This window comes from Nyctibius grandis, chromosome 6 (genome assembly GCF_013368605.1).
Source record: "Nyctibius grandis isolate bNycGra1 chromosome 6, bNycGra1.pri, whole genome shotgun sequence".
Classification (NCBI taxonomy): domain Eukaryota; kingdom Metazoa; phylum Chordata; class Aves; order Nyctibiiformes; family Nyctibiidae; genus Nyctibius; species Nyctibius grandis.
Genome location: NC_090663.1, coordinates 87,394,282 through 87,421,208, shown reverse-complemented (window position 1 = coordinate 87,421,208; position 26,927 = coordinate 87,394,282). Strand labels below are relative to the sequence as shown.

Below are 26,927 nucleotides of genomic sequence, written 5' to 3'. Positions count from 1 at the left end.
GTGGCACTGGCAGGGTTTCCAACCCTTCTGTCTTAAGCCAACATCCCAGGAAAGGAGGTTACAGCCACAGCAAACCAGCGCTGATCGACTCTACTCACGTCAAACACTTCAACCGCAGCGAGTGACACCGCGCGACTACGGCGTCCCACCGCCACCTGCCCAGCCAGCACCAGCCTCCTGACACAAGCATGTTCTGTACAGCGAGGGGTGGAACAGCGCTCTACAGCGGCCTGCACTCGAGAGAATTAGGGACATGGATAACTGCTGCAGACATCAGTAGTTTATTGGTATGATTAGTCAAAACACATTCAGAATGGAAACTTAGAAGTAAAAATACTTTCCACCTGCAACAATTAAACTAGAATCTACTAGCAGATTATGCTTGACATGTTACAGCAATAAAGATGGCAATCCACTGTCTCGTATACCTACTGAAGCCGAGATGTCAGCCAAGGGTGTGGAAATAGAACCGTCATGACAAAACACTCCCACCATCCACAGATCAGCAACTAACAGTAATGGTCAGCGAATCCCTTCCTTTGCTCTAAGAGGTACATTGACTATCGAGAGGGTCGAGAACACGTAAGAGTCCACAGTACAGCAGGCGAGCTGTCACCATGTAAACTTGTCTGGGTGACGCTCCAAGGGTTGCTCGTGTCACTTAAACAAGAAGCAAGCCAGAAAGCAGGATGGCTCAGCAGCGCTTTTTAATACTCGGGTTTTCGTTGTTGAGATGACGCCCAGTGCCATCTGCCATACCAAGGGATTAGGTGGCAGCAAAACACCACACCACTACAAAAGCAGGGAAAAAAAAAAAGGCTACACAAAACACACCGGTGGCAAACTGCTAACTGATGACAGCAATTTGTCCGAAGGCTTCGAACCTAAGGAGTGGTGGTGTGTGGCGAGCAGTTCAAGTACTACAGATTTCCAGGTAACAGCTGAAAATGCAAGACCTTCAACGAAAAACTGAAATATCAAAATGGAAACTGGCAAAAATGTGCCCCGGAAAAAAAGTGTATGAAAATAGTGCAAGACTTACCATCGAACACAGAAGACCTCGAGTCTGGGAGCAAACAGACAGGTGCCACTTCACTTTGCCTAAAGCATCAGAAAAATATGTGCAAAATCTTCCACCTTACTCGAAACAGCCAAGGATTGCATACTCCAGACAGGGCGCTGTGCTGCCCGAGCTGCTTTGGCCTGAAAGGGCAGTTGTTTCATTTGAGGTCTCCCACGCGTAGAAGCAGCTTTACATGGTCACGCTTTCACGCAGACACACACACACACACCCCCCCTCTCCCCCTGCCAACCCTCCGAGCCGGGCGCCTGCTGCGTGCCCCGGCCCTGAGCCCAGCTGCCGGGGACGTGCTCTGAACATCCCAGGCACAGCCCTGCGCTGGGCGAGCCCGCGGGCACGCTGGCCGAGAGGATGGATGCCTCTGTTCTACCCTTCGGGCCGGAGCCACACAAGCGTCAGCTTCAGCTGCGAGTTATGTGCAAAACAAGGGGTTTTAGAGAAGCGCAACTGGAAAATGCCAATACCCAAGAGCTGCTGTTTTGGTCTCTGAAAATTGCAGTATCCTCCTTTGATGCGCTCACCTTCACAAAGGCTGCTCGGCTCTACCCATCACGAGCTGGCCCAGAGCGTTCACCGCTCTCGCCTGACTGCTGAAATCCACGCCCAAGGGAGATTTCAGCTCCATTTGCTTTAACTTTGACATTGCTTAAAGAGAAGAGACAACCTGGAGACTACCCAGATGCCTTCCTCCTCCCTTCCCCCCCACAAAAGAACAGGCGAGCTCATCAATTGAAGAGCAAGCTGGATGATAATTTTAGCGACGTTTACTGATTGAAAGATACTGCAATTTTTTTCATACAGTTTTTCACTGATTTCCTTTAACTGCTCTGCAGCCGACCGGCTCTGCAGCACAGCAACTCACACGCTAGACCGTACAAAATCACCAGCGAGACTGGAATGATGTATTCATAGAAGGCACCATCATGCTTGTTACATTACCAGAGAACTCAATACAGTCAAGACAAATGTCACTGTACAACGCTCACCGAAGGGGAGAGGGGACGGAGGAGTGTGTTGAGCAGCCATCCCTGTACTGAGGAGGGGCAGATAGAAAAGTCTGACGTGAGCTATCAAACTGGATGCGTACGCAGGGCTACGACTTTGAAACTCTGGGTTCTGTTTACAGCTGAAGGGGTTCCTTCGGGAATGAACTCGTAGTCTTATTAAGGTTTGTGTGTGTACACGTGTTGGTCACAGCAAGCAGAGCAGATGCCCGCATCGTTTCACAAGCTATTCTGTCTGAGTGAGAGGACGCCGGGTTTTGTTCCTCCGATGCCTCCTGCAGCTGTCGATAGAAATGAGTTCAGAGTACCCACTAGTGCATTTGGATGAGTGCGTAAACACGAGTTTGTTTGGAGCCGAGTGTTCTAAGAAGGAAAAAAAAAAAAAGGCAAGCTTCTCCAATTGCACAAATTGCACTATTTGTGTTTCCAACAGTGACAGGCAGAAAGAGTAACACTGACACAAAATGTGCAGCAGAGGGTTCTGGACTGAAAGGACCTGGGTTCTGTTGGGCATGTCCTTCAGTTCACTTTTGTTGCAGATAGGTAACCGCTCGTTAATCTTTTTCTTTTTTTTTTTTTCGGTCCTCAATTCTCCAAGTCTACATTTATAAATTAACAGTGTGACTCCTGCAATGAAACTGGGGAAAGAACACCCACCTCAATTTAAACTGGAAACCAAAGGATGCTTTCACATCAAAGAAATGATCAGAAGGGCTGTGTCACATTCCAAAGCCAAAAAAAATTAACAAGAATGCAAACACGATGGATCATGTACCACTGCCAAGACTGCCTGCCCACAGCGGAGGTTTCAGCGACGCTGTCCGGTGAAGCGGCCTTCCATCTGCCCGGTTCCTCGGCCAGAGCCAAGTTTCTGTGCCATGCCACCTCGCGGAGGGGGTCCTCTTCCGTCACGGTCTCGCATCATGCCACCACCCACTATTCCACGGGGACCCCCGGGGCCTCTATCGTTGCGACGAATATCCCTGCGGTCATCGCCGCCGCCGCGGGTCTCTCGCTCACGAGCAGCTCTTGTTTTTTTCTCTTCCACGTTCAAGCGCACCTCCCCGCGGAACATAATGGGCTTATGGGGAAGAGTGTTCAAGGCACACGTTAGTCACCATTTCACAAGGGCCATTTACAGAAGGCACGTGACAACACCGCACTGGCTGCACGCCTCAGCCTACCCTCACTGAGATGTGAAAGAAAAAATTAACTGTTAACGGTTCCCTGCAGCACACAACCTTAGCCCTGCAGGTCTACGGCAAATGGAACAGCATTTTCAAATTCATTTGGCATGCAAGGAATTAAAATGGCTTTCTCAAGTAAAGGCAGGGCTGTCTCTAGCCTCTTCACTCCTGGCTTTAGCCTTTTCACTGCATGACTAAAGTTCCTGAAGCATAATTGCTCTATGAGGTCTCACTCCCACGTTCTAGAAATGAAAACTGCTGCTTCCTCCTCTACAATTCCTCCTCACAACCTCAAATAACCTTGTGCTCCTTTCTGGCAGCCCCAGGACGCAGAATTCAGAGATCCATGCAATGCCCTTCAACAGGTTACGTACTCGACTTTCAGCTTAAAAGGATCTCTAAAGCAAGCGCTGAGCTCACGTGGCGTCTATGTGCAGAGGTAAAGAACCTGACTTTGTTGTGAGGCGGTTTGAGGAGCGCTGGCACAGCTCTCGTAAGCTACAGGACGCTCCTGACAGAACGAGTGTGCCCAAACTATGCTCTTCCTACAGCTGTAGTTTACGAGTGAATGCTGGAAACAACAACAACATGAACTGGGATGGCCCACGCTACGTGGGGTGTAAGGCATTCAATCCATCCCGTGAAGGCTATTCAGTGCCAATACTTACTTTTGCAACTAAAATTCGCTGGACGGGCTCAGAATCATCAAATACCACGAAACCAAAATTAGGCAGTTTTCCTCCCACTCCTTTAGTGTTTATGCGAAGTTCTACCACGTTTCCGAAGCCTGGGGAAACACAAGGGAAAAGCCACGTTATCAAAACCCACAGTGCCAGCTCGACCAGCCCTCTGCTTGTTCCAGACAGTATCTGCAGTGTTTTACCAGGTTAAAGTTCTAAAAATTGCTACTTACTCATGAAGAACTCTTTCAGCTCACTCTCATCGATATCATGTGGCAAGTTCCCAACAAAGAGCTGGTGGCTGTCCGGATAGCGAATTATTCGACGATTATCCGACTCGTTCTGCTCCATGTCCCCTCGCCCTGTCACCAACAGAAAGAACGTAGAGCCACAGGGGTCAGAAGATGTGTGTGGATTCGGACGGACACATCTACGAGCAGCGCCAAGCACGTTCACTCAAACAGTTCTGTACCTTCAGCTCTTGAGGGGGTGCCTTCAATCCTTTCGGCTTCAGTGCTGTCCCCAAGTGAAGGCACACTTGCACTGATCAAAGCCAAAGGCACTTTTAAGCCCAACCCATACCTCAGTTTGGTTTGCACTTACTGAAAACCTTCAGCAGACCCAATTCTAGCTAGAGCTGGTGGAGAGGCTTACACTCTGACAGTAGGAACAGACAGGTCATTACCAGCCAAACACAGTACAGGTACAGACAAGACCCATCAAGGAGACACTGCTCATTAACTAGTCCCAAGCAGACACACAAGCTGATCCACGTTACCTGGTCGAGGTCCTCGGGGTGGAAAACCTGGTCTTTCCCTGGGACGCTGTTCACGTACACGAGGAGGTTGAGACTGAGCTTCAGGTTTAGTTTCAACTCTTGGCTAAAACAGGAGGAGAACATGCATTATTAAACACTGGCCCAGTAAAAAAACCCCAAAAACCCAAACTCACCAAAACAAAAATACCCACAACACAAGACACAGGTAAGTGTCATGCACAAAACGAACTCCAGAAGATATACAGCCACGTCAATGAGTTTGGAATACATTTTTTTCACCTCTATCAATTCCTCTGTACCAATCCAGGACTGCAGTGTTCAGTTATCTCTGCTAAAAGGTGCAAGGCAAACATCTCTCAATCAGAGCGTCTCCCCAAAACACAGCTAAGGTGAATTTTCCATGTTTGACCAGGCATCGAGACCCCAACGCTCCAATAATCCCTCAGCCTCACTAAAAACTCCACACAGATCAAAGAAAGCTTCCTCATGCCAGCTCAGACTTCACGGGTTAGGAAGCAGTCTGAGATGAACACAAAGAGATGGGCACTCCTGTCTGAGTCCCTGAGGAGTTCTTTTCCTCGAGTGCAGAACAACTATAAGGAAAACACCAAAAAGAAAGAGGAGAACAAAACAAAAGCCCTCAGAAGTGTAATTAGTATTTCTGATACAAGAAAGCCACCTGCCACAACAATTTCTGCAGACTACCTGCTAAGGATACTCTTCAACTTGCCTGATGTCAAGACCATGATGTTCAAAGTACACCCTTCATATTCTCAGGAACTAGAACACCTATTCCATATTTTGCAAGTAAAAAATGCTTTTAAAGGTAGTTTGAGAAAAAGAGACAGAAGAATAAAAAATATTTCTATGCGGTCTGTTGGTTACTGAAGGCATTTCCAACATTTTTTAAATTCCATTTTCTGTACAACAGGCCAGCAGCTGCTGTGCTGGGTTCTTATCTTAGGAAAACAAAATTATCCTTAGGAACAATAAAGAAGAACACTAGACTCCAAGGGAGATTAAACATAAGGACAATGGCTATAGGCCCAGACTACTTTAAGTCAAACATCTCCCTTATTTTCCTTTAAGGACTCAAGACAGTATTTTACATGAAACACACAGGTATTACGCACCAAACAGATGTCTCAGCCCTCCTATCACTCGTGCTCTACCCAGCCAGGCATTAGATGCTTGTCCTTCCAACATTTCTAGGACCCGTTTCTCAATTTCAAGAACACTCTAGAAAAATCAGCCTTCCTGTTACATCTCTTTTCATTATACCTCCTCACGGGTCACTGGAGCTCCCCTGCCATCTTCTACTCACACATCTTTACTGCATTATAAATTACACCTCAAAAGCAAAACTCAATACACTCAGACCCACATTTCTTAGATACTTTTGTCTATCATGCTTAAATACTCAGTCCTTCCATCAACCATGGCAAAGACTCTGCAACGTCACTGATGGCCTTCTATTAAATCCTGAATAACCGCTAATTTTTACCTGCTTGCTTTGCATTTCACTGAACTTCTCATCTGTCACACAAATACTCTCTGTCTGCCCACATATCAGCTCATCTCATTAGCTGCTTTCTAATCAGTACCATCCCTTTTTACAGAGGAAGACTCTTCAGGCAGTGCCAGAGAGCACCGAGGCAGTCTTCCCTGAACACCCCCCTGAAACAGAGAAGGTTGGGACAGAAAGAGCAAGAGAAGAGGTGGCTCCAAAGGCTGGTACAGTTCTGTTTTTGAAATCTTACAAGGCTTAAAAGTTTCTCTAGAGGGAGATGCCTGGCATAACCAAAACACGTGCGTGCAAAGAACCAACTAGACAAGCAAACAAACAAGAAACCACACTTCACATGAAACAGAAGAAAAACCCTCATCATCTCACCAGAATTCCAGAGGCTTGGCGAGATGCACACCTCAGAGAGCTACCACACTGTCTCTGAGGTAAGTGTGGGCCACACAACTTACTAAAGGCACTCATCAGTCACCTCCACAAAGGTGCTAGAGAGTCTATCCAGAGTCCCAGCAGATCTAAGGTGGTGAGAGAACGCAGCGTCTATAAGCAGATCTTTCCCTGAACTCACCACTTCCAAGCCAGAAGAGTCAGGGAGCGCCCTGCCTGCCTCCACCACTCCGGCACCCTGCGACAGCGGGTGGGTTAACGTGAATGGGAGGCCAGAATATCTGACAATGCTACGAGGAGAAGGCCCGATTTATCAGTGTGGGCAGGCTGATTCCTCATCGCCCACAAGAAGAGACAGAGCAAGAAATGCTGACCTGCTCAGCTCCACGGCTGTAAACACACAGGACCTGAACTGGTTTACGCCCAGAACGGCACGCCTGCAGCCCTTTGAGGGGTTCTGAGTTAATACTACACATGCTATATCTCTAACTTGATAAAAGATGGGGGAAAAACGGGAGTGCTGCAGAGAAAGGAATGAGAAGGACAGTTAACAGCTGCTTGGTAACATCACTGATGCTGGCTAGAAGCACACCAGAGGAGCCAACCACCCACTGCTGTCCTCGTTCACATGCACAGTGCCTGGCATTAATGGATCCAAGAGAACAGGAAAAAGCTGCTACTGATCTGTAACTCCTCGTAGAAATTGCTCAGGTGCCTTTTCTACCAGATTTCTGCATGTCTGGAAAGTGTGCAAGAAAAGGAGCTAAGGACTGACTAATTGTCTCCAGAAGAGCTGAGAGTTGAAACTCTTGCCCTTCAGTGTTGTTCAGAAACTTCCACACAGCATTACTCAAACATGAAGTCACAGCAAAAGTAATCTAAAAGGCAGAAAGCATGACAAGCTGCAGAGGCAACACAAGAGTTCAAGGGGACCTCTATAAGCTATATTCTGCTCCCTTGTACAGGTAATTTTAAACTATTTTTGCAGACGTATTACAAAAATCCATCCTCTCCACTGCAAATAAATCAAAACCAATTTTGTTTTTGCATAAGGAAATTCTATTCTGTACTAGGAAACCCACAATTTTTACGGCTCAGATACCACCTAAATGCTCAAAGCCCTGCTGAAGCTCATGAAGACAGACAGGCTTCCCAACTCACTCCATAGCCACTGTCGGATTTCCACGACAGCCCTGTCAGACCAGAAACAGCACCACACAAGGTGGTGTTTTGTTGTTGGTTTTTTTTTTCCTGTTTTCTTTTTCAGCATGCGTTTGGCTGAAGGGCAATCCTAGACAGGTTCCTCTCCAGCAGTAAAAAACGGAGAAGAAACCAGTGCAAAAAGAGAAAATCTACTGAAAATTGCAGTCTTTTAAAAAGGTTGGACGTGAGCTCCCACAACAAACAGCGCTTGGGTACGCAGCGTCAGCAGAAGAGGTTAAAGCACACATTTCTACTTTGAGGACTTTCACACACATGGAGGCAGCTGAACTGAGGGTCTCAGGCCGTCTCACACCAGCTTGGCATACGCAGGACATCAGCTATCACCCAGTCAAACTCTTTCCTCCCTCCCCTCCTCAGCCAGCCAACCTAGGAATGGGAAGATAGCATTGTCCTGGCAAGGAAATGTGAATCCTTCCATTCCTCACACAGTCATAAGTTGGTACAGGGTTCTGTGACAAGTTAATTACAAATGGATAATGAACTCCAGCGTGTTTCTGCAGATATCAGCCTTACAAGGCAATCTTGCACCTTCTCAGAAATCGTGCCATCCCTTTTTACTGCTGGGGCACTTTTGCCAATGAAATACCCCTTTCAAACACACTTTAGAAAACCACCATTTCGTGGGGAGCTGGTTTTTGTTTTGGTTTGTTTTTTCTTCCCCTTGTAAACCAAACCATATCCCATTAAGATCAGTCTAAAATACTTCAGTAGTGATTTCCTGTTTCCACACGAACAGTTTTTAACGTCACCATCACCCAAAGTTCCACCTGTTACGTGTACGTGCCTTCGCTTGCGACAAGGTGAGTGCATTAACATTTAAGACACAATTAATTTGTGCAATTTAAGTCAAACAAATCGATCTGTTAATTTAAAAAAACTGAAGCAGTTTGCAGAAGTAATGAGACAATCCAAGGTGTTCACAGATGGGTTACCTGTGAGACTGGTGCTTTAACATGGGGCGGAATTCCAGAGGAAGAAACAGTACCACTAGGAGGCAGGTTTTTACTGGTCACTGAAGCCCAAGAGAAAGCCTGCAGGAAATGCAACAAACCTAGGCTACTAATCATGGCAAACCACTGACATTCCTACAGGGAAACTCGTCTGCTGAAAATACACTTTTGGTTCGTATCGGACTAGTAGATAATTGTTGTGCAAGCATTACAACGAAGGTACAGAAGGATTTGCAGTTCTAGCTGTCTGTGGGCTCCAACGGCGTGGAGCAAGTGTGCACCGTGCCTACTATCAGTACTTGAGTGAGCCCAGTTCCCTCGGCATCCCCAGATCACTGCTTTCCATGCAGTAACCAAACCTAGGCCTGGAAACCCTGTGGTGTTAAGTGTCTTCTGCACAAAGAAAGAAAGTGGATGCCAGAAGTTAGAAGTAAAAATGGAAAAGAGAAAAAGGATTGAAAAAAAAAATATGGGAGACACGCTGGAGGTAGAAAATGACCTCTCCAGCTTTCACCAGCTCCTCCCACCTCTTTCAAACTACCTAAGTGCAACCATACCAGATGACACACGGCGTGCACGGTGGTTTTTAAGATGAGGCATCCTGCCTCTAAGGGAGACAGCCAATGCCCCCGTATTGATTTTGAACCTATACTGCAGCAATTTTGCAAGTGTCAATGCATTATGGTTTTTTTCAAGGAAGAGCAGTGGTTCCCATTGTATGGGGTTTCTCTTGGTGGTAGCTTGAGGTGTTTTCTTAATACATGTTAACTCCACATTTAAAAAGGTTTACACATGCATAAACCCACACACGCACACTTTACAAGCAGAGCATTAAATTTACGATAGGTGACTTGAGCAGCACTTAAAACCAACATTCTTTCCTTTCTTAGTGAAACTTCCTATTTTCACAAGTTCAAGGTTCAAGTCTAGCTGCTCATACAGCGTGACACCGAGAAGAGGTACCAGCCTGGCCACTCAAAAAGGCTAAGTTCAAAACCAAATCTTCTGGTTTACCACCTGCACCTAGAAGCACAGATATGACTTTTAACTAACCTTTGGTGGCTCTTGTGGTAGTGAAACAGGTTCTACAGGAGGTGGAGATGGAGACTTCTCTTCTAGCTCCTCCAGGGTCTTTTCTTCCGTTTCAGCTTTCAGCTCCTCAGGTTTCGTTTCAGACTCCAATTCTGGCTCAGGTTCGTGAGACGATTCTTCTAGCGCCTCCTCTATCCCATTGCTACAATAATCCAATGCATTTTATGCAGTTTATCAATTGCTTTGTATTTTATCACTCTCTATAAGCTATGCTATGGTATCAGCTGGTACGAAAGAGATCATTCTGTTTCCAGTTGCTACCATACGGTACCTACACATACAACACTGTGAGAAGTTAAGCTGTACCCCTTAGTTGCATACAAAGCCAGATTTTACTCCTCCTGAAGCAAAGACATGTTTTACAACTCTCTGCAGATAATCTGAAGATCACACAGACATGTAAACCCTTTAAGGAACAGGTGCTAGGCTTGAGAACTGCTGCTCCTCCAAGAACAGCAGCACAGTGAGACCAATGGAAGGTTAAGCATAACATAAATGAAGGCAATTTTGGAACGAAACCCACAGCTTATTTACAAAAATGCCACACGAGTTCCTTACCAAAGCAGTTATGAATATCATTTACTGAAAATCACATGCAACTTCTTCTCTACGCTGTGTGTTTGAAACATAAGGGATCTGAAGTTCTTCACTTCTCTCTTCAGCCACCCCAAAAGCTTACCAAATTCCAAATACTTCTGCCTATGCAGCTCCCGCCACAGGTTAGCATACGCTTGAGTGACTATCTGATGAGTGCTGCCTTTGCAACTTCTTTCCAATTGGCACAGTAATCCAAAAGCAAGATCTGACTTAATCCTTTCAGGCATAAAGAATTTCCTGCATTATCTTGAGCAAGTCACTGCAGAATTCCAGCAGACTCCCCTCTTCCTTAAGACTTCTCATGAAAAGCATTATGTGACCAGCATTTGGCGTTATCACTGATGCACTCAACAGACATCGTCTAGTGATGCCGTAAATGTTTTTTTTTTTAACCAGGAAACCAGGAAGTCAGTTCTGGCCCTTTAAAAAGCATTCTGATGTGTCAAAAAAAGCACAGGGTTTTGGTGTTGTTTCTTTGTGTTTGTGGGTTTTTTTTTTTGTTTGCTTGCTTTTCAATAAAATCTATTTTTCTTATAAAACCATAAACAAACTTCTTTCTTTAATCTTGTTTAGATTTTAAGACACTTGGGACAGAGACCTACTCTTCCAGTACAACTCACTGTTATAAGTTTATATAACAAAGACTCCATTAAGTGTGTACATAAACATGGTCGCTCCCTTTTCACCTCACATTTGAAACCAGAAGTGAAAATAACAAACAAACATAAGAACATTCCTCACTTCCTCTCTCCATTCATGGGAGTTTCAAAATAATATAACGTTAACATAACACAGACCCACACCAAGTTAAGTGTAGTTTCCTAAAGTATCTGTTAAATTACATCCAAAATCCAAAGCCAAAGAAATTCTGTCGTTTTTCTTAAAAAAGCAACTTCATATAATAAAATGGACTTCTTACGTTACAGGATGGTTTTCATAGTAAGTACTGCTTGCATTCTCTTGCACAGGTTCAGGTGATGGTTGCCTTTCCTCCTGCTCCTCTTCCACCTCTTCCTCAGACTCTGACACAAAAAGAAAAACTTCCTTAAACATCTCTGCAGGCGTACACAAGCTGCACTTAAAATAAAAGCATATTAAACTAGTAGTAATCAAAACTACTAATTTGGTTGCCTTCATCAACCAAATAAGGCAAAATTAGCTGCAAGAAAAGATAGAAGACCCTTCCACTTGTTGAAGAGGCTTTGTTTCTTACTATTTTCACAAAAAGGAGAAACTAGAGACATACTGCTGCTAGCAAGTTCTGGGAGGAGGGTTGGAGGGTCTTTTAAAGCAGCAGAAGCTTTTCCTATGGTGGCAGTAAAAGAGAAAGATTGCACTATTAGCTCATAAATCTCTGTACCTAAAACTAAGAAGGTTAACCTCAAATACAAGGATGATGGCCTAAGATGCTTTGTTCCACAGAAGGGAGATGAAAGAACTCCAGAAATTATCCAGTGAACACACGTACATACATTCTGGTTGTACTCTGATTTGCTTTGCCTCAGAGAGCAGAGGGGAAAAAAACCACCCAGGTGAAGTTCAGCCCCTGAATAGAAATGACTTACTGAATGTGATGATGATATGAAAGTGAACTACATGTCATATTTGAAAAGCCAATTAGATTTTTTCTTCAAATCACTTTACCTAAAAATTCGACTAATCAGAGAAATCAAGTCTACCTGATGAAACTAGTGGCAGCAAAAGTACTACTGCTCATTATTTCCATTCTCTGCCAAGCCTCGTTCACTCCACGCCAGTTCAGCCCTTCAAGGAATAAGGGGCTACTATACAACCTTCATTTTACAGAATGGTTTGGACCAGCAGATAGTTCCAGCTACATAACCTATACTCCCTGCCTCAACCCCCTCCCAAATTACTGTGCTCCATGAGAATGCATCTTTCCATCTCCTCTAGACACTTCTGAAAGCTCTGCGTACATGTCAGAGGAACAAGAAGACAAACTGGACATGTACAGTTGTTCTCACCTTCATCAAGTTCTCCTTCTGAATCCCCAAAGACTTCATCTTCATATCGGAAGATGTCATTATGGACATAGAACTTGTTTGGAACAGATCCCTGTAAAAGAGCAACATGCATTTTTTTGCATATATGATATATTAGCAGCCAACAGCACGGATACAAGCTTTGGGGTACACACCAACAGTTTGGGATAGGACTGTTTCATTAAAGCCATTCTCCAAGTGGTACCTCTTCTCTAAGCCAACAATTGTACGGTAATTTCTGCCCGACTGAAAAAGGAAGTTTCAAGCAGAAAAAAACCCAATTTTGCTAAGTCACAGCAATCATAGGTTCTAACTAAACACAAAGTCCCTCAGTTTCATCAAGGCATTTGAATTTTCCGTATTATGAAAACTTCACAATAAAAAACCACAATGAACTTTCACAGGGTGATCGTATGCTTATAGCATTGCATAGGGAAACAACGAAGAAAATTCAACAAGCCTCTAAAACATCAATCAACCACACAGTGGTTGTGATGAAGTGGGGGCAATGAAGAAGAAAGAACACAAGACACCCTTCACCCTTACACAGTTCTGCTCTCGCTAAGAGCTAACTTGGAGCAGTAACTTGCGCAGCATCAACCCATCCTCACATTTGCCAGCGGACTTGAAGAAAGAACAGAACTACACTAGAGACTTGATCTGCAGAGCTCAATGTTATTTTTTTTCATTTATTTTTGCCAATGGCAGCTCCCAAGTGCAAGCTCCAATGTGCTTTGGTTTACTGCTCCAATACTTCAAGTCTAAGAACATAAAACAGCTCAGGACGAGTCCAATAGACTCGTTTCTCTGCACTCACATACTGTGACACATTCAATGCCAGCTTCCAGCACAAGCTCTAAGAGCTAGATCGTATCTTTTGCCCCAGTATGACAAATGGTAGCTACAGGTCAGGTTTCCATCACCATTATTTGAAGTTAAACACAATCTCACATATACTCACTTCTGGAGCAAGCACAAAAGTCTGCATGAACTTCCTCATCGGCTGCCCGTTGTTTGACAGCTCTCCCATCACTTGCACCACCACCCCATCGCTCAGAGTAGCGTGAGCATCCACGTGACGAATCTTGGTGTGGCACTCGCTGAACTGCAATGACATCACTTTCTTGTGTATCTCCTAGAAACAAAAAGTGACATTTGAGCTACACTGAGTTTTGTAGAGAGCTTTACACCTTTTAAATATCCAAGTCTGAACTAACACAAAGAAGCACCCTACTGAAGCTCAAAAGGTAAATACAGGAACCAAGAAGTGTCTTTCACTGAGAACAGTCTACCTAAGCTCATCTAACTTCTGGTCTGAAGTTTTCCACCAGGATTCAAGTACTTCTCAGTGTAGTCAAGTAGCGTACAACTTGCTATCCAATTTTTCCAGCTGTTATTACAACATATGACCTATTTTAAGGCTTTCTTTTTTATAAAGGGCCTGTGAGAGCGACAGGATTTACCTTATATTAAAAAAAAAAAGCACCACCCCTCCAAACAAAAAACCCAGCCCTCTACACATCCACTAAGTACCCAAACGTCACAGGAGTGGGTAACACCCGCACTGCCAAGATTTTTGTGCTGCCAAATCAAGTTCTGCTGGTGAAAGGAGAAGAAACCAAGCCTACCCCGGGCTAAAAGCCACATTGCTCAAAGATGTGGCTACCACATGAACAGATGTCCCTAGGTGACAGACATTAGTCTCATAAAGAGCTACAACCAGAGCAAAATCTTGTGTTTTCTGGACTTACTTCACTTCTTCAAAAATTATCTTCCACTTTAAGAAAACTCCACTCACAGAAGAATTTGGTAACATACAGAATTCCCTGTAACTCAGAAAGATAAAGTCCCCTTCCCAAGGAACCACTGCTAACTGAAAGAAGACACATCAATAGGGCAAGTCTAACAGGTCCTCTGGATTTTGTTTCCCACCCTAAATACATTTGCTGCAGTCCAGATGCAAAGCTGATGTATCAAACACAACTCACAGTAAAAGCAGCATCAAAAAAAAAAAATCAAGCCAACAAATTCCTATCTGCCTCTGAACAGGAGGCAGGATCACAATATGTTATTTACCAGATAAGAAAGTCAAAGTAATTGGTAAAGAAAAAGGCTGATTTATACAGTAAGTTCTGAACATGAATGAGGACTATAGGACTGATTTGGATACGCACAGCTTGACCATACACTGCTTCTTGCGGCTTCCCACTGGCATCCAGCCCTCCATGGACGTAAGAAGAATTCCTGCCATAAAACCTGCAAGTGAAGAGACATAAAGGTCATAGCCACGAAAACAGAATCAAATCCAACACGTACTTTAGGCAAAAGCTGTAGAGCTAAATGCATCAGGAATTTCAGCACAAACAGAAATTCAAGATCTATTTTCCACTTCCGAGGTGTCAAGAATACAGGAACAAACAAGCTTAATATCCAGCTTAATATCCAGTTTGTCCAAGGTACGTAGCAAGCTCCTAAATCGACCTCAGCCTTTCACTTGCTTCCTTTAAGCAAGGTGGTCATTTTAGCTTGAAGGTTCCCCGATGTCAAAATTCAGACTTGGATTCAGACCGCACAGCAACTCTCCTGACCAGCCAGCACACCTCCCCACCTATCCTCTCTCTCTGCTCTATGTGGCCATTACTTCACACTTCAGCTTTCTCCAAAGCAATGGCCAAAGAGCTCAGTACAAACCTCCAAAGTACTAGAAAAGGCCAGATTCCTCTCAGGCACCACAGCTGAACACAAACCCTCAGAAGAAATGTCTGAAATCAAGTGTAAAAACCAGCAAAGAAGGCCACACAAAACTGCATCGTACTGCTGCCACGCCAAGGGATACCCTCAGTACCAGACGTAGCCCAAAAGCAGCGTTCTCTCTGTACTTCTTTCTTAGGCAGTGAACCGTATTTAATTTGCATTAATTGCATCATTGTGTACAGTAATTGAATGACCACTTCTAGCAGCCTCCACTGTATAACCTTTGACACAACACTAACGTTCCATATTTATGGTACCCAACAACTAGCAGTTGTGGTTTTGGTCTTGTAAACAGCACAAACATCTCAACCACTTGACCACTCCAAAAACCCCAAATGCTAAGACCCTTTCTTGACCTCGCTTCTGGATTGGATTTCAGAATTGTCCTGGTTTCGGTTGGGACAGAGCTAATTTTCTCCTCAGCAGCTAGAACAGCGTTGTGTTTTGGATTTAGTAGGGGATTTTGTATGAGAAGAACGTTGATAACATACTGATGTTTTCAGTTGTTGCTAAGAAACCAAGGACTTTTCAACTTGCCGTGCTCTGCTAGTGTGCAGGTGCACAAGAAGCTGGGAGGGAGCACAGCCGGAAAAAGGGATCCAAACTGGCCCGTGGGATATTCCATATCATGCAACGTCATGCTCAGTATACAAATGAGAGTGGGCCGGGAAGTTCTCTGTCTCTTCTGGGATTGCAGTTTTGGGATTTTCTCTCCTCTGGGATAGCTAGCCAGGGGTGGGCTGGCATTGGTCAGCAGGTGCTGAGCAGCTGCACTGTTTGTATATTCTATTATTATTATTATTACTGCTTTTTATTTTATTTCAATTATTATTTTTTTTAAATTCAACCCACAAGTCTCTCTACCTTTACCTTTTCTGTTCTCTCTCCCACTCCCCGAGGGGGCAGAGGACAGCGAGTGAGCAGCTGCGTCGTATTCAGTGGCCCGCCAGGTTAAAACCATGACAAAGCTCGTATTTTGTATATGTAAAATATATACACTTGCTTCCAATATTTTTATTATATTTCAGAGATCTTTTTGCACTCTCATTCCACTTCCGAATTTTGAGTCAAGAATAGTCTAAGTTTTGATGTGGATTTTTACTGCCAGCTAATAAAGCATGTGACAAACACTTAATATTTTCTGTACATTTACATTAATAGATCAGACAAAAACATCAGGTCACACCTTTTTTTATTTAGAAGCATGCTTTGCCTTGGGAGTGACTGCCACGAGGACTGAATGCTAACACTTGCCCTACTTCTACAAGATACCATTATTGTCCACCTCTGTACTGTATATATCAAATAAAATTTTCATTAAGTAATTCTATAAACTCACTGTCACACAGATTAGCAACAAGCCAATGCAGAGGGTCAATGTTGAGATACAGAATTAAACACTAGAACTTCCACATTTGCCATTCCTTGGTTTATCCCACTAAACCTAGAACCTCTTTCCAGTTCTACTTTCCTGAAAATACCAACCCAAGATTTTAACTCCTATGACTACGCCAAGAAAAAAGTCTGGGAAATATTAGATTGTTTTCTTTGGTACCAACTGCATAATGATGTTTTTGAGCATGGTCCAGCGCTTCCTAACAGCAAGGAACAACAGAAGCTCAGCTGAAGCAGTGTGCAAGCAGATAGAAAACATCTTTTCACTCTCTAAATTCCAAAGTCAGTCCTCTGGCAGTCAGCATATCTTACTAAGTGCTTTCACAGGGGGACCAAGAGGTTTAACTCGCTTATAAGGAACTGTTCAAACTCTTCGGTAGGCAGAAAACCTAACAAGTGGGAACTGCAGATCAGGAAAGGAGTGAACGTTAAGTCCCCAGTTACATGGAATTACAGATTTTCAGTCAAAGGGCCAGTAAAGCCATATAAATTCACCTAAAGTGCAACAGGCACGCAAACCACACTGAGTAACACCCATTTAGAGGGCAAACTGATCTCTGCTTACCCGTAACCTCTGGATAAGCTTTGGATAATGAGCAGCGACAGGATACTTGGTGCTCTTATCAAACTTTTAGTAGAATAAACCAATAACTAACACTTGCTGTCCAAACTCCCTTACTGCTACAAGAAGGAGCAGCACATCAAGCACCAGGGACCCAAGAAAACCAAAATCTTTCTGTGGCAGTGAGTAAGTGCTGTTCAGACTAACAGCAAGAGAAAGAGGGAAGATGCGATGCCCTCACAGAAGAATGTCACTCATAAACAAGGTGGGGCCAAAGAACATAAAGGCAAATGTCCTCCGTATCTGAGCCTGACTAGAAAAGAGTAGCCCAAAAAAAGGCACAGCAGTGGCAGAGACTAAAACTGGCTAGGAGGCATTTCACACAAGCAGCTCAAGAACCAGCTATGATTCAACCAAACCAGATCAAAACCTCTAGGACACTTCTGTGCAACGGTATTCAAGAGAAATTTCACACCTGCTATTGTCAGTGACGCTGGTGCCAACTTTCAAGTGAACAGAGAATATTTGTGAGCACAGAGTACCACCTGTACCAGGAGAGCTTGCCTCATGAGTGTCTATCCAGCTCTCCTGACCTCAGCAGGGCCGCTCCAGGAGACAGCCAGTCCACTTTAAAAAGGAAGAAAAATTCTGTAACGTTTTTGGACTAGAGCCCTTGATGAAAACACAGTTCCCTCAAGAAGGTATATCCTGTTCCCACCCAACGTACCAGGCGTACAGTATAATTTGGAAAGCTGCGTTTCAGAGTTGTTCGAGTAAAGCCTGAGATTTAGAGGGGTTGGAGTAATATCCAGTACTTCCTATAAAGCACCAAAGTTGTCTTTACCAGGCTAAACGTCTCCGCAGACACCATTCTTCCTCACACGTACATTTCAGCCAATTTTATATCACCCCAATCTGGAAACATCAGTCTACATCCCAAACACATCAAGAACACCAGCTCCCTAATGCTCCCATGTGTTAATATTGATGCAATGGAAGTAATGTTCTGGATTTAAAACGAAGAGCACACACTTTTGTTAAAAACCTTTAGTCACTTTGTGTATGAAAGTGTTACCTGTGCAAGAAGTCAGGAGCTTTATTTAGCAGAGTGTAGTACTGTCTCACGAACTCCCGCCCTACGAGCAGGGGACTTGGCTTCTCCATCACCATTTCTTTGGTACACAGTGTCAAATGCTGTAATTAAAAATAGTCACGTTAGTTTGAAGACAGTCCTATATATCACAACTTCCCCATAAAAGCATGAGCATAATGATACTAGAATTGAAACAATTAGGTGAACAGCAGCTTAATTCACACAGAACTACTCCACCAATTCAGGATACTCCCACCTCATTTGAGAAAATAAACAGATTTCAGTCAATTCATGTGTTACTCTGACAAAGAGGGAACAGTGGAAACAAAGTCCCTTACAGAACAGGTGCTTAAAAAAACCCCCAACAAACAAACTGCCCCAAACAAACAAACAAAAACCCTGTTAAAAATGCCTAGCACCATTTATTTAACCCTTTGGCAATAAACTGATGAATTTTATTTTACCAGTTCTTCAGGAATTCGCATTCCCTGAAGACTGGGAAGGGAAACCTTTATGGCTCAGAGCAGACCAAAGCCTCAGGTATGACTTGTCCAAGCTAACTGCATTTCACATTTCCCATAGAATAATTTAGGTTGGAAAGGACTTGTGGGGTCACCTGGTTCAACCCCAGGCGCAAAGCATGACTAGTTTCTAACGTGGTGCTCATTAATGCAAGTTCTGAATGAGGCGACTTGCTAACAGAACTTCCATTTGCAAGTTGTGCCTGTCATCTGTCATTTTAACACGGCACATCTTGGAGAAGTAAGGATCCACACCCTCCCACCAGACAGTTGAAGGCAGCAGTAACAGATCACCCCTGCACTCCTGTCCACTGCTCTTCAGGCTGAACATGCCTGGCCCTCTCAAAGTCTCCTCTCTCTGGGTGCTCCAACCCTCTAACAATCCTGGTGATCCTACACCAGAGCCATTCCAGCCTGTTGGTTTCTTTCCTGTACTGAGGAGTTAAAACTGGGAAGTCTTTTCGATGGCTTGCCAGCACCCGACACGTTACTTTTGCCAGCTCGTGTCGGGAAGGCTGAACTCGCTCACAAATCCCAGCGTCTGCAATCATGACATTCCCTCCAGCTCTGTAAGGAAAGCTTAATCTGCTTTCTCTTCCAAAACCCAAATGTGCAGGCAAGGCAGCAGGCAAAGCCCGAAATACAAGTTTTGAACTTGGAGATAAGAAACCAGAAAACTTATTTTAGGATTATCCGATATTTTCATTATAACCTTCCAAGACTCTGGAACACAGTATTAGCTGAGTCCCATGGGAAGCCCCAGGGGAAGCAATTTTGATAATCAGACCCAAAACCAAATGTCATGAATACTAAGGGACATCAAAGGCTTGAGCCCTGTGCGTGTTCAGAGTGGGAACCTCCAAAGAAACAACATCTGAGCAATTTGGGGATCTTCCTAACATGACTCATACTACACCATGGCACACACGTGGGAATTTTACTTAGAAACCAGCCTTAAAAGAACAAGGACCTCAGTTTCGACAGGTGAGACTACTTTTTTTTGCTCCCCTGCCCCACAAGCAGATGATGAACACAAAATTGGTGATACAGTCTTCACCACAAGCACTTGTGACAATACACATTTTTTTAAAGAACCTATTAAAAGGCAGATCACAGCCAGCACACATTCTTATATAGCAATAAGCAAAGTACATATGTTAACAAATCGCTGGCGTACCACAAGGAACACTGAAAATGCCTCTGGGTACAAAACATAATAATCTGTGACAAATCAGTACACTACATCAGATCTGTATCACACTAGATCTTTTCTTCACTGGAAGCTGTGCTATTTCAGGAAAGGCCAACAAAACCTTTCAGAAGATCTGAGAAAGGTAAGTATGCAATGAACACACACAGCCAATTCTTCCCTAGCGACTTGAAACAGAGTTGGTTTGCACGCTCAGAGGTGAGCACCGTCCACCTCTGTCCACGCTTCAAGTGACAGCACTATTGATGTACACCACAGAATCACAGTATTTTACAGCATGTCTCAGTACAATTCTTCACCTGTCTCAGTATTATTTCCTTCCATTATCTCTTCAGAGATCTCAACGGGGGTAGCAGAAGCTTAATGAACTGTTCAGGTCTCCCAGTCATTAAAAGGCAGTAAAATAAAAACGCAGGTACTCCTTGCTATCAACACGGGTGCCATGAAAGCAAGGTTTAAAAAGATGAGAATCTCCACGTGTCCCAGTTAGTATAGCACCTCCTTAAAGTCAAGGACCCGAGTCTTAGCAGGCCCGAGGGGTTTGGAGGTAAAGACACTTGCGAAATTTAAGCCAAAACCTAAGGCATTGGCATCAACAATTTAAATAGTCCAAACTTACAGAGAACGGTGTCTCCATGTTTTACCAGGCGCTAACGGAAGCCCCACAGATACACAAACTCTATAAAAGCTCTTTTTCGAGTTTTCATCGGTATGTACTGAAGAGTCAAGGAATCACAGCTAAGAAAGAAGAATCTGAGCGCTCTTCTCACTTGAATAAAACGAGCCACATTCTTAGATCAACCTGAACAGCCATTGGCAAAGTGTCTTAATGAGAACCTAGTGCTCAAGGCCCCAACGGAACATGGAATCCCTTTCTTCTCTGGACAAGACTCAAAGAAAGGCAAGGGACCCAGAGGCACCCACCCCAGGGACCGGACTCCAAAAGTGAAGGAACATGCACACGCACCAGTACAATACTTCTTGCAACCTCAAGTCGTACGATTCACGTTCATAACAACAACAACTTAAGCCTACAGGCAGGACTGGATAAGGTTGTCACCATTACCTCAACCAGCCAAGTTCCTATCTCAAGTTATTTCCATGTTCAATTCTTTCAAGAAAACAAAACCAATGGGAGAGTTAGCACAGAAAGGAATGATTTGTTATTTGCATGCAAATGAACAAAAGCAGAAAGGATCTCTTCCTTTGAAGGGCAACACCGAGTACAACTGCAGGGTAGTGCTGAAATAAATAGTAACATTCATTTAACTCTGCGACAAGGTCCCAGCTACATTCTGTTAGATTCTAGTACAAGATTATTACAGACTTTCTCAGCTCTGCGAAAAACAGCTTTTGATGGCCTGGGATAACAAATGCCAGCAGTGACAAATAAAGCAAGAAGTTAGCCTTTGCACGAGATGAAACTGTTAAGGGCTAGAAGGATGAGATACAGCTCACGTCAGGACAATTGTGCCGAAGTACTTGGGAACCAACTGCTACAATAATTTCTCAAGTGCACACTGAATTAATAGCATGCAAATTCATTCATTCTGTAATCATCTTTATACATCAAACTTTATTTATTAAACTGCGTTTGTCACTCCTTCAGCTAAATAAAAAACCCCAAACTATCACCCATCAGTTTGCACAGGAGGGAGCTGCAGTTTGTTTCTGAAGAAGTACTGAAGGCCACTACGTGTTGAGTAGTCAAAATGTTCGCTGGCACGCACCTTGCTCAATAACCAGCTCTCACATTAGAGAAGCCTTTTCTTCTTAAAATATATGTATGCTTTCTCATTATTATTTCCCTTATCCTGAGGAAAAAAGAAGTGTGACTAGTCATCTGTGGCATTAAGTTGCCTGAGGCGATGACTGAGCTACAGCATGGTGGCGTACATGCTCAAAGGTAGGTATCCAGAGAATAAACTTTCGCACAAAGTCTTTGGTTGAGCCAAAAGAGGTAGTTCAAAGCCACCTCCACCCTGTTTCAAGACAGACCAACAACAGTGACGCTGCCTGGATGCTTCAATTCTACTTAAAAAAAAAAAAAAGCTGACCCGAGTTCTGAAAGGAGCTCAAGACAGTGTAATCTGAACTTGAAGGTAACCTCCATCAAGACAAAGTTTTAAGCTTTGAGAGGGAGATGCAGCCCTCACCATTTGTTTTACTAAAAAACTAAGCAAGTAAAATATTTTATTGACAAGGAAATCTCCTCCTCTGAACAATTCATCCACAGAACAATTTGTCCATGACTAAAGGCACACAGACATCGAGCCACGGTTTTACACAAATCCTCAACAGTGTGGCTTGTTCTTAAATCCCCAAGTCTGCAACTCGTGTCCGAGTCGCTGATCAGATTTGAATACACCACTTCAATCGAAAATAACATTTGGCAAAATGCTCTTGCGAATCAGAAAGACATTCCCCACACAAAGCAAAGCCACGAGGGACACTGTGCCGCATCCCACACCCCAGGAGCTGAGGGAAAACAGAAGGGAACGGCAGAGCAGCTTTCACAATCTTGGACAGGTTTGTCCTAAATCCAGATTATCACTTTTAAACTGCGTTCCCGACTGTAGACAAGCAAAGAGTGCCTTCAACAGTGTGCCTGCTGCCGTGGTCCATCCAAAAGAGCTAACACTCACTGGAATAGCAATAACAATAACAACTGTAGCCAAGGGCACCACCCGTCCTGGGGAAGCCACTGCATCTCTCTCTGTCATCATCCAATGCCCGGTTCAGTGCCTTCCTTCTGCCATCTCATCAGATATACCTATTAGTCTGACATATTAATCTTTTCACATGTTCCTCGGGTTGCAATGCAGTTCTTCGTTTGTCAACTACTCTCAAAAGAAATGACACCCAGTGTCACAACTGCTACAGTAAGAAGGAACACTCAAATACAACGCTGTGTTTCCTCAGCATATTTTCAGCACTGCAAAATATTATGTAAGTGTGAGAGTAGATGTGTAATGTGACTGGATGGTCAGCTCACTCCATTTTCTCTTCAGTTTAAGCTAGCTATCACAGGAAAGATTTTATTCTGCTAATGAAAAAATCATATGATACAGATCATAAGTCCACACAGCGAGCCCACATCTGCCAGTTAGAACATTATGAGAACTTTTCAAATGGTAAACAAAGATTATGTCTCTTACACCCAAGCTACCAGAGTCCACAAGAAGAAAGAATCCTTAAGAATGAGGCAGCTTTCCTAGGGCAGGTATGGCCCTGTAGGCATACTTACAATCACAATGAACACAGGATGCCTCGTTAATGATAAATTAACTCCAGGGGCTAAAGCAATACCGGTTTGTCAGTAAGAACACCTTCTCAGCTGGGAATGCAAGCTGACAAACCCTATAGCCACTGGCAGTGCTCTCATAGCAGCCATACTGCTTTCAGGAACTGGGGTGTACCAGCAGTGCTTGCTCCACATTACTGCACGTGAAGTCTGCCCCACAGCACCGCCTACGCTGCAGAGTAACCATTTCTTCTAAGTTGGTCACTGACCTTCATTCTGCTACAACTCCCTAATTAGAAGTGTCGGTAAGAGAAATAAAAAAAACCCTGAGATATCTGAGACAGCAGAGTGCTTTATACAACAAATAAATGCTTACTAAGAGAGAATATCTTTCCCTTCATACTCTTCCATCCCATCACAGATCAAAGAATACCACGCTGGCTTTAAACATACTGGTTGCATCTAAGTAGTCTACCTGCACAAGAATGGCGCAAGGAACAAAATAACTTACCCTATTTCTCAACAAATCAAGAATATCTTGGGTATCTTTACACTTCTTTCTGTAACAAAGCAGAACACTTGCACGCTGAACTTGAACTATCTAGAACATACAGAGTGTTCGAGAATTGCCAAACCCTCATGGAAGGCCACAATAACAAAATCTACACAACTAAGTCTTGCCGGTTGAAATCAAACAATAATCTCGTGTTCTCTCATTCTCTGCTGCGTTAGTTCTTTCATGTAGCGGTCCTTGGCACGAAGCTCAAGATCCAGGGTCACCCAGCTAACCAAGGGATTTAAAAGCTTTGTCGGGGGGGTGCTCCCCTGCACCCACCCTGGAACTGCAATGACCTCTACTTTAGCCCTCCGAGGCGAAAGGGAGCAAAAGCCTGAGAACACACCAAGCTCAGCTCAGAAGACAAATGAGAGAAGCTCAGAGATCATCTGCTCAAGATCTGCAGAATAAAAGGTGCTCGCAACCCCTTCAGCCATATTACATGTGAAATCAGAGCAGCTCAGGTTGGGACTGGGGCAGGAGGAAGCGCAGACAGGCGAGGTCCGCAGAGCTGGGCGAGCTCTTACCGCCTGTGATGCCATAGCAGCACCAACTCGCCAGGGAAAAGAGGGCCCACCGGGCCGAGGACGGGGAGCCAAGGGTGCCATGCAGCACGATCGAGGCTGAGGAAGCGGCATCCTGCCCATGCCGCCGTCCAGACACCTCCAGAGGCCCCTGGAAGGCCGCGCATGAGGCAAGCCGGGGCGCGGCGAGCGCCGCAGCGAGCCCCAGGTAACGCAGGGCTCGGGGCGTTCCGCCGGGCCGCGGCGGGCGAGGGGGGGCCTTTCCCCCGGCCTGCCCCCGCCGCGGCCAGGCGGAAGAGCGACTGCCGGCAGGCGACACGCCGCCAAGGTGACGGCGAACAAAAGCCCCCCGCCCCCGCCACCCCCGCGGCACACCGGGCGCGGAGCCGGGCCGGGAGCCAGCGGCCGGGCCCGAGGCGGGGCGGGCGGCGAAGGCGGGCCCCGGGGCGCTGCCGCCCGCCGCTCCCCTCAGCCTCGCGCGCGCCGCTCCCCTCAGCCTCGCGCGCGCCGCCCCCGTCAGCAGCCAGCGCCCCCCCCCGCGGCGGGGCCTACCCCGCTCGCCCATCGCTCACCTAGGGAGGAAGTCTCGGTGCGCGGGGCCGGGGCACGTCCCCTCCAGGCCCTGCTCGGTGTTGGACGCGGCGAGCGTGTCCCTCGACGTGTCCCGCAGCGGCGGCAGGACGGGGCGCCCGGGGCGGCGGCGGCGGCGGTGTCACGGCCGGGCGTTGGAGGAGCGGCCGGGCCTCCCGAGCGCGCGTGCCTGTGCGTGCGTGCGTGCGCCCGCGCCTGCGCCGAGGGAGGGGGCGGGCGGGGCCGCGAGGGGCGGGGCGGGGCGGGCTCTCTCAGCCAATCCCCGCCGGCCGGCCGCTGTGACGTCTGCCCGCGCGGCCGTTAACTGGCAGCGGGCGGGTGCGGGCTCGGTTTTGCGGGAGGGGCGGAGGGTGCGCGGAGCCGGGCGCGCTGCCGGTGCCCGTGGGCGTGCGCTCAGGTGTGTAACTATTCTCGGTACCGCACCAGGTGTGGTTGAGGGCCGGTTCTTACCGCGCCGCCGGCCGTGGCGGAGTCCGCGCAGGGGTGTCGGTGGCGGCAGCGTGGCCGGGCGCTGGCACAGACCGCGGTGTGCCCGGGGGGTTCCCTCCTCGCCCTTCTCCAGCGACGGTGGGCTTCTGATGGAGGGCTCCGGCACCTGGAAGGTGAGGGGTGCTGTCAGTATGGGCTAGGAACGGGTCTCCGTGCAGAGCTTTCCCCGTGCGTAACTTCAGTTAAAAGTTCAGAGCTCCCCACTGACACAGAAAGCTTTTGAGTTATACCAAGAACTAAAATAACCAAGGATTGTGGGTCATTTATCACATAACTCCTTCCCAAGGTGACTAAAGCTGGACCTTGGAGTGTATTATGTCTCCAGACTATGTGTGTGAGGGCTCTGGCTTGTCCCGTTGGCTTCTAAAAAATTCGTTGAGGTGTGGATGCCTTTGGCAGTCAGGGCACATCAAACATCCTTCTCCGAAGCAAATCTTCTTTCCCTGAGGCTGTATATGTAAGGATGGAAAACTTAGAAATAAAGAACTCTATTTTCTAGGAGAACCTGGTTTTGGTTGGTTTTTTTATCTTGGTGAAGGCCAGAATCTCCTCGTGACCAACCTGAATGTTTCTGATGAGCTCTGGTGTTTGTGTTCGCCACGGGACCAGGAAGGTAAGTACCTGAAACATCCCTGGGAAAGGAAAGGGGGGGGTCCTTTCTTAACCTTTATGGTATCCAAAGCCCTTTTACTTAGAAGGACTTTTTCTTTTTTTTTTCCCCTTAAAAACAGCCCTGTTTCTCTGCTACTGTGTGATGAAGTATAAGAGAGCACCCCAGGAATTTCCAGACTGGGACAGCTGTAAGTGAGCCGGCTCCAGCTTAGTTTTATTAGATCAGCTTGCTGCTGGAAGTGGGTGAACAGTGTTGGGGTGCAAAGCCCCTCCAGCTCAGCCTCTTGCTTTGATTTGTGGTGTCTGTCTTTGGATGGGGGAGCAAGTTATTAGTTTTAGAATATGGAAAGAGTAAATGTTTAGTTTAAATTACATGTTTTAATTTAAAATGTTGATTTCATTTTTTAGGTGATGGGGAAAATAAAATCCCAAAGCTCTCGTGATGTGAGAGAAGCTTTCTCGCTGGAATTAAATGAACTAGTTTTAGTCCCAGGTAAGACGACCAGTTCCTTTATCTGTTAATTTTCTGTTGTTGCTGTAAAATGTGCTGTAATTTGGTAAACAGAAAAAACAAAGCTGTACCTGTAGCCATCAGGAGGGCTGTGTCAGGCTGGGAGCTGATGTGCAGATGCAGTGCCTGAAGGGTCTGCAGGGCTGGGTGGTGGCTGTTGTTCCTCAGGAGGAGCACAGAAAGTGCTGCTGCAGCATCCCATGGGGGGGAATTCGGCACCTGCAAGAAATTTAACTGCTTAGTGCTCTTGTCTCAGGTTGAACCATCACTGGTATGTGGCTAAGACTGTGTTTCTCACTGTGATTCTGCTTCAGAAATGTCATACGGTAATTTTCTAGTTAGAAGTTGGCTGCGGCG

The 26,927-nt window shown here is 45.5% G+C and overlaps 2 protein-coding genes across 3 annotated transcripts in view; both read right to left on the bottom strand.

Moving 5' to 3' along the window:
- LOC137664547 (albumin-like) overlaps positions 1 to 26,927 on the bottom strand; it is a 369,558-nt gene that overhangs the window by 50,976 nt on the left and 291,655 nt on the right. Inside the window, exon 15 of one of the 2 annotated variants that reach the window (XM_068402671.1) lies at positions 14,712 to 14,722. The exons of the other annotated variant lie outside the window; for it this stretch is intronic. The gene's annotated coding sequence lies outside the window, so the exon portion shown is untranslated. Of the gene's footprint in view, positions 1 to 14,711; positions 14,723 to 26,927 lie in introns of those variants that run through there. 2 annotated transcript variants of the gene reach the window in all.
- On the bottom strand, positions 266 to 25,128 carry G3BP2 (G3BP stress granule assembly factor 2). The gene is made up of 12 exons (XM_068402674.1): positions 24,940 to 25,128; positions 18,295 to 18,413; positions 14,683 to 14,764; positions 13,470 to 13,643; positions 12,491 to 12,581; positions 11,425 to 11,527; positions 9,870 to 10,050; positions 8,799 to 8,897; positions 4,731 to 4,833; positions 4,186 to 4,314; positions 3,941 to 4,059; positions 266 to 3,166 (listed from the first exon to the last, which is right to left on the bottom strand). Exons 2-12 carry the CDS (start codon positions 18,387 to 18,389, stop codon positions 2,894 to 2,896), a joined length of 1,449 nt encoding a protein of 482 aa, XP_068258775.1. The 5' UTR covers positions 18,390 to 18,413; positions 24,940 to 25,128; the 3' UTR covers positions 266 to 2,893.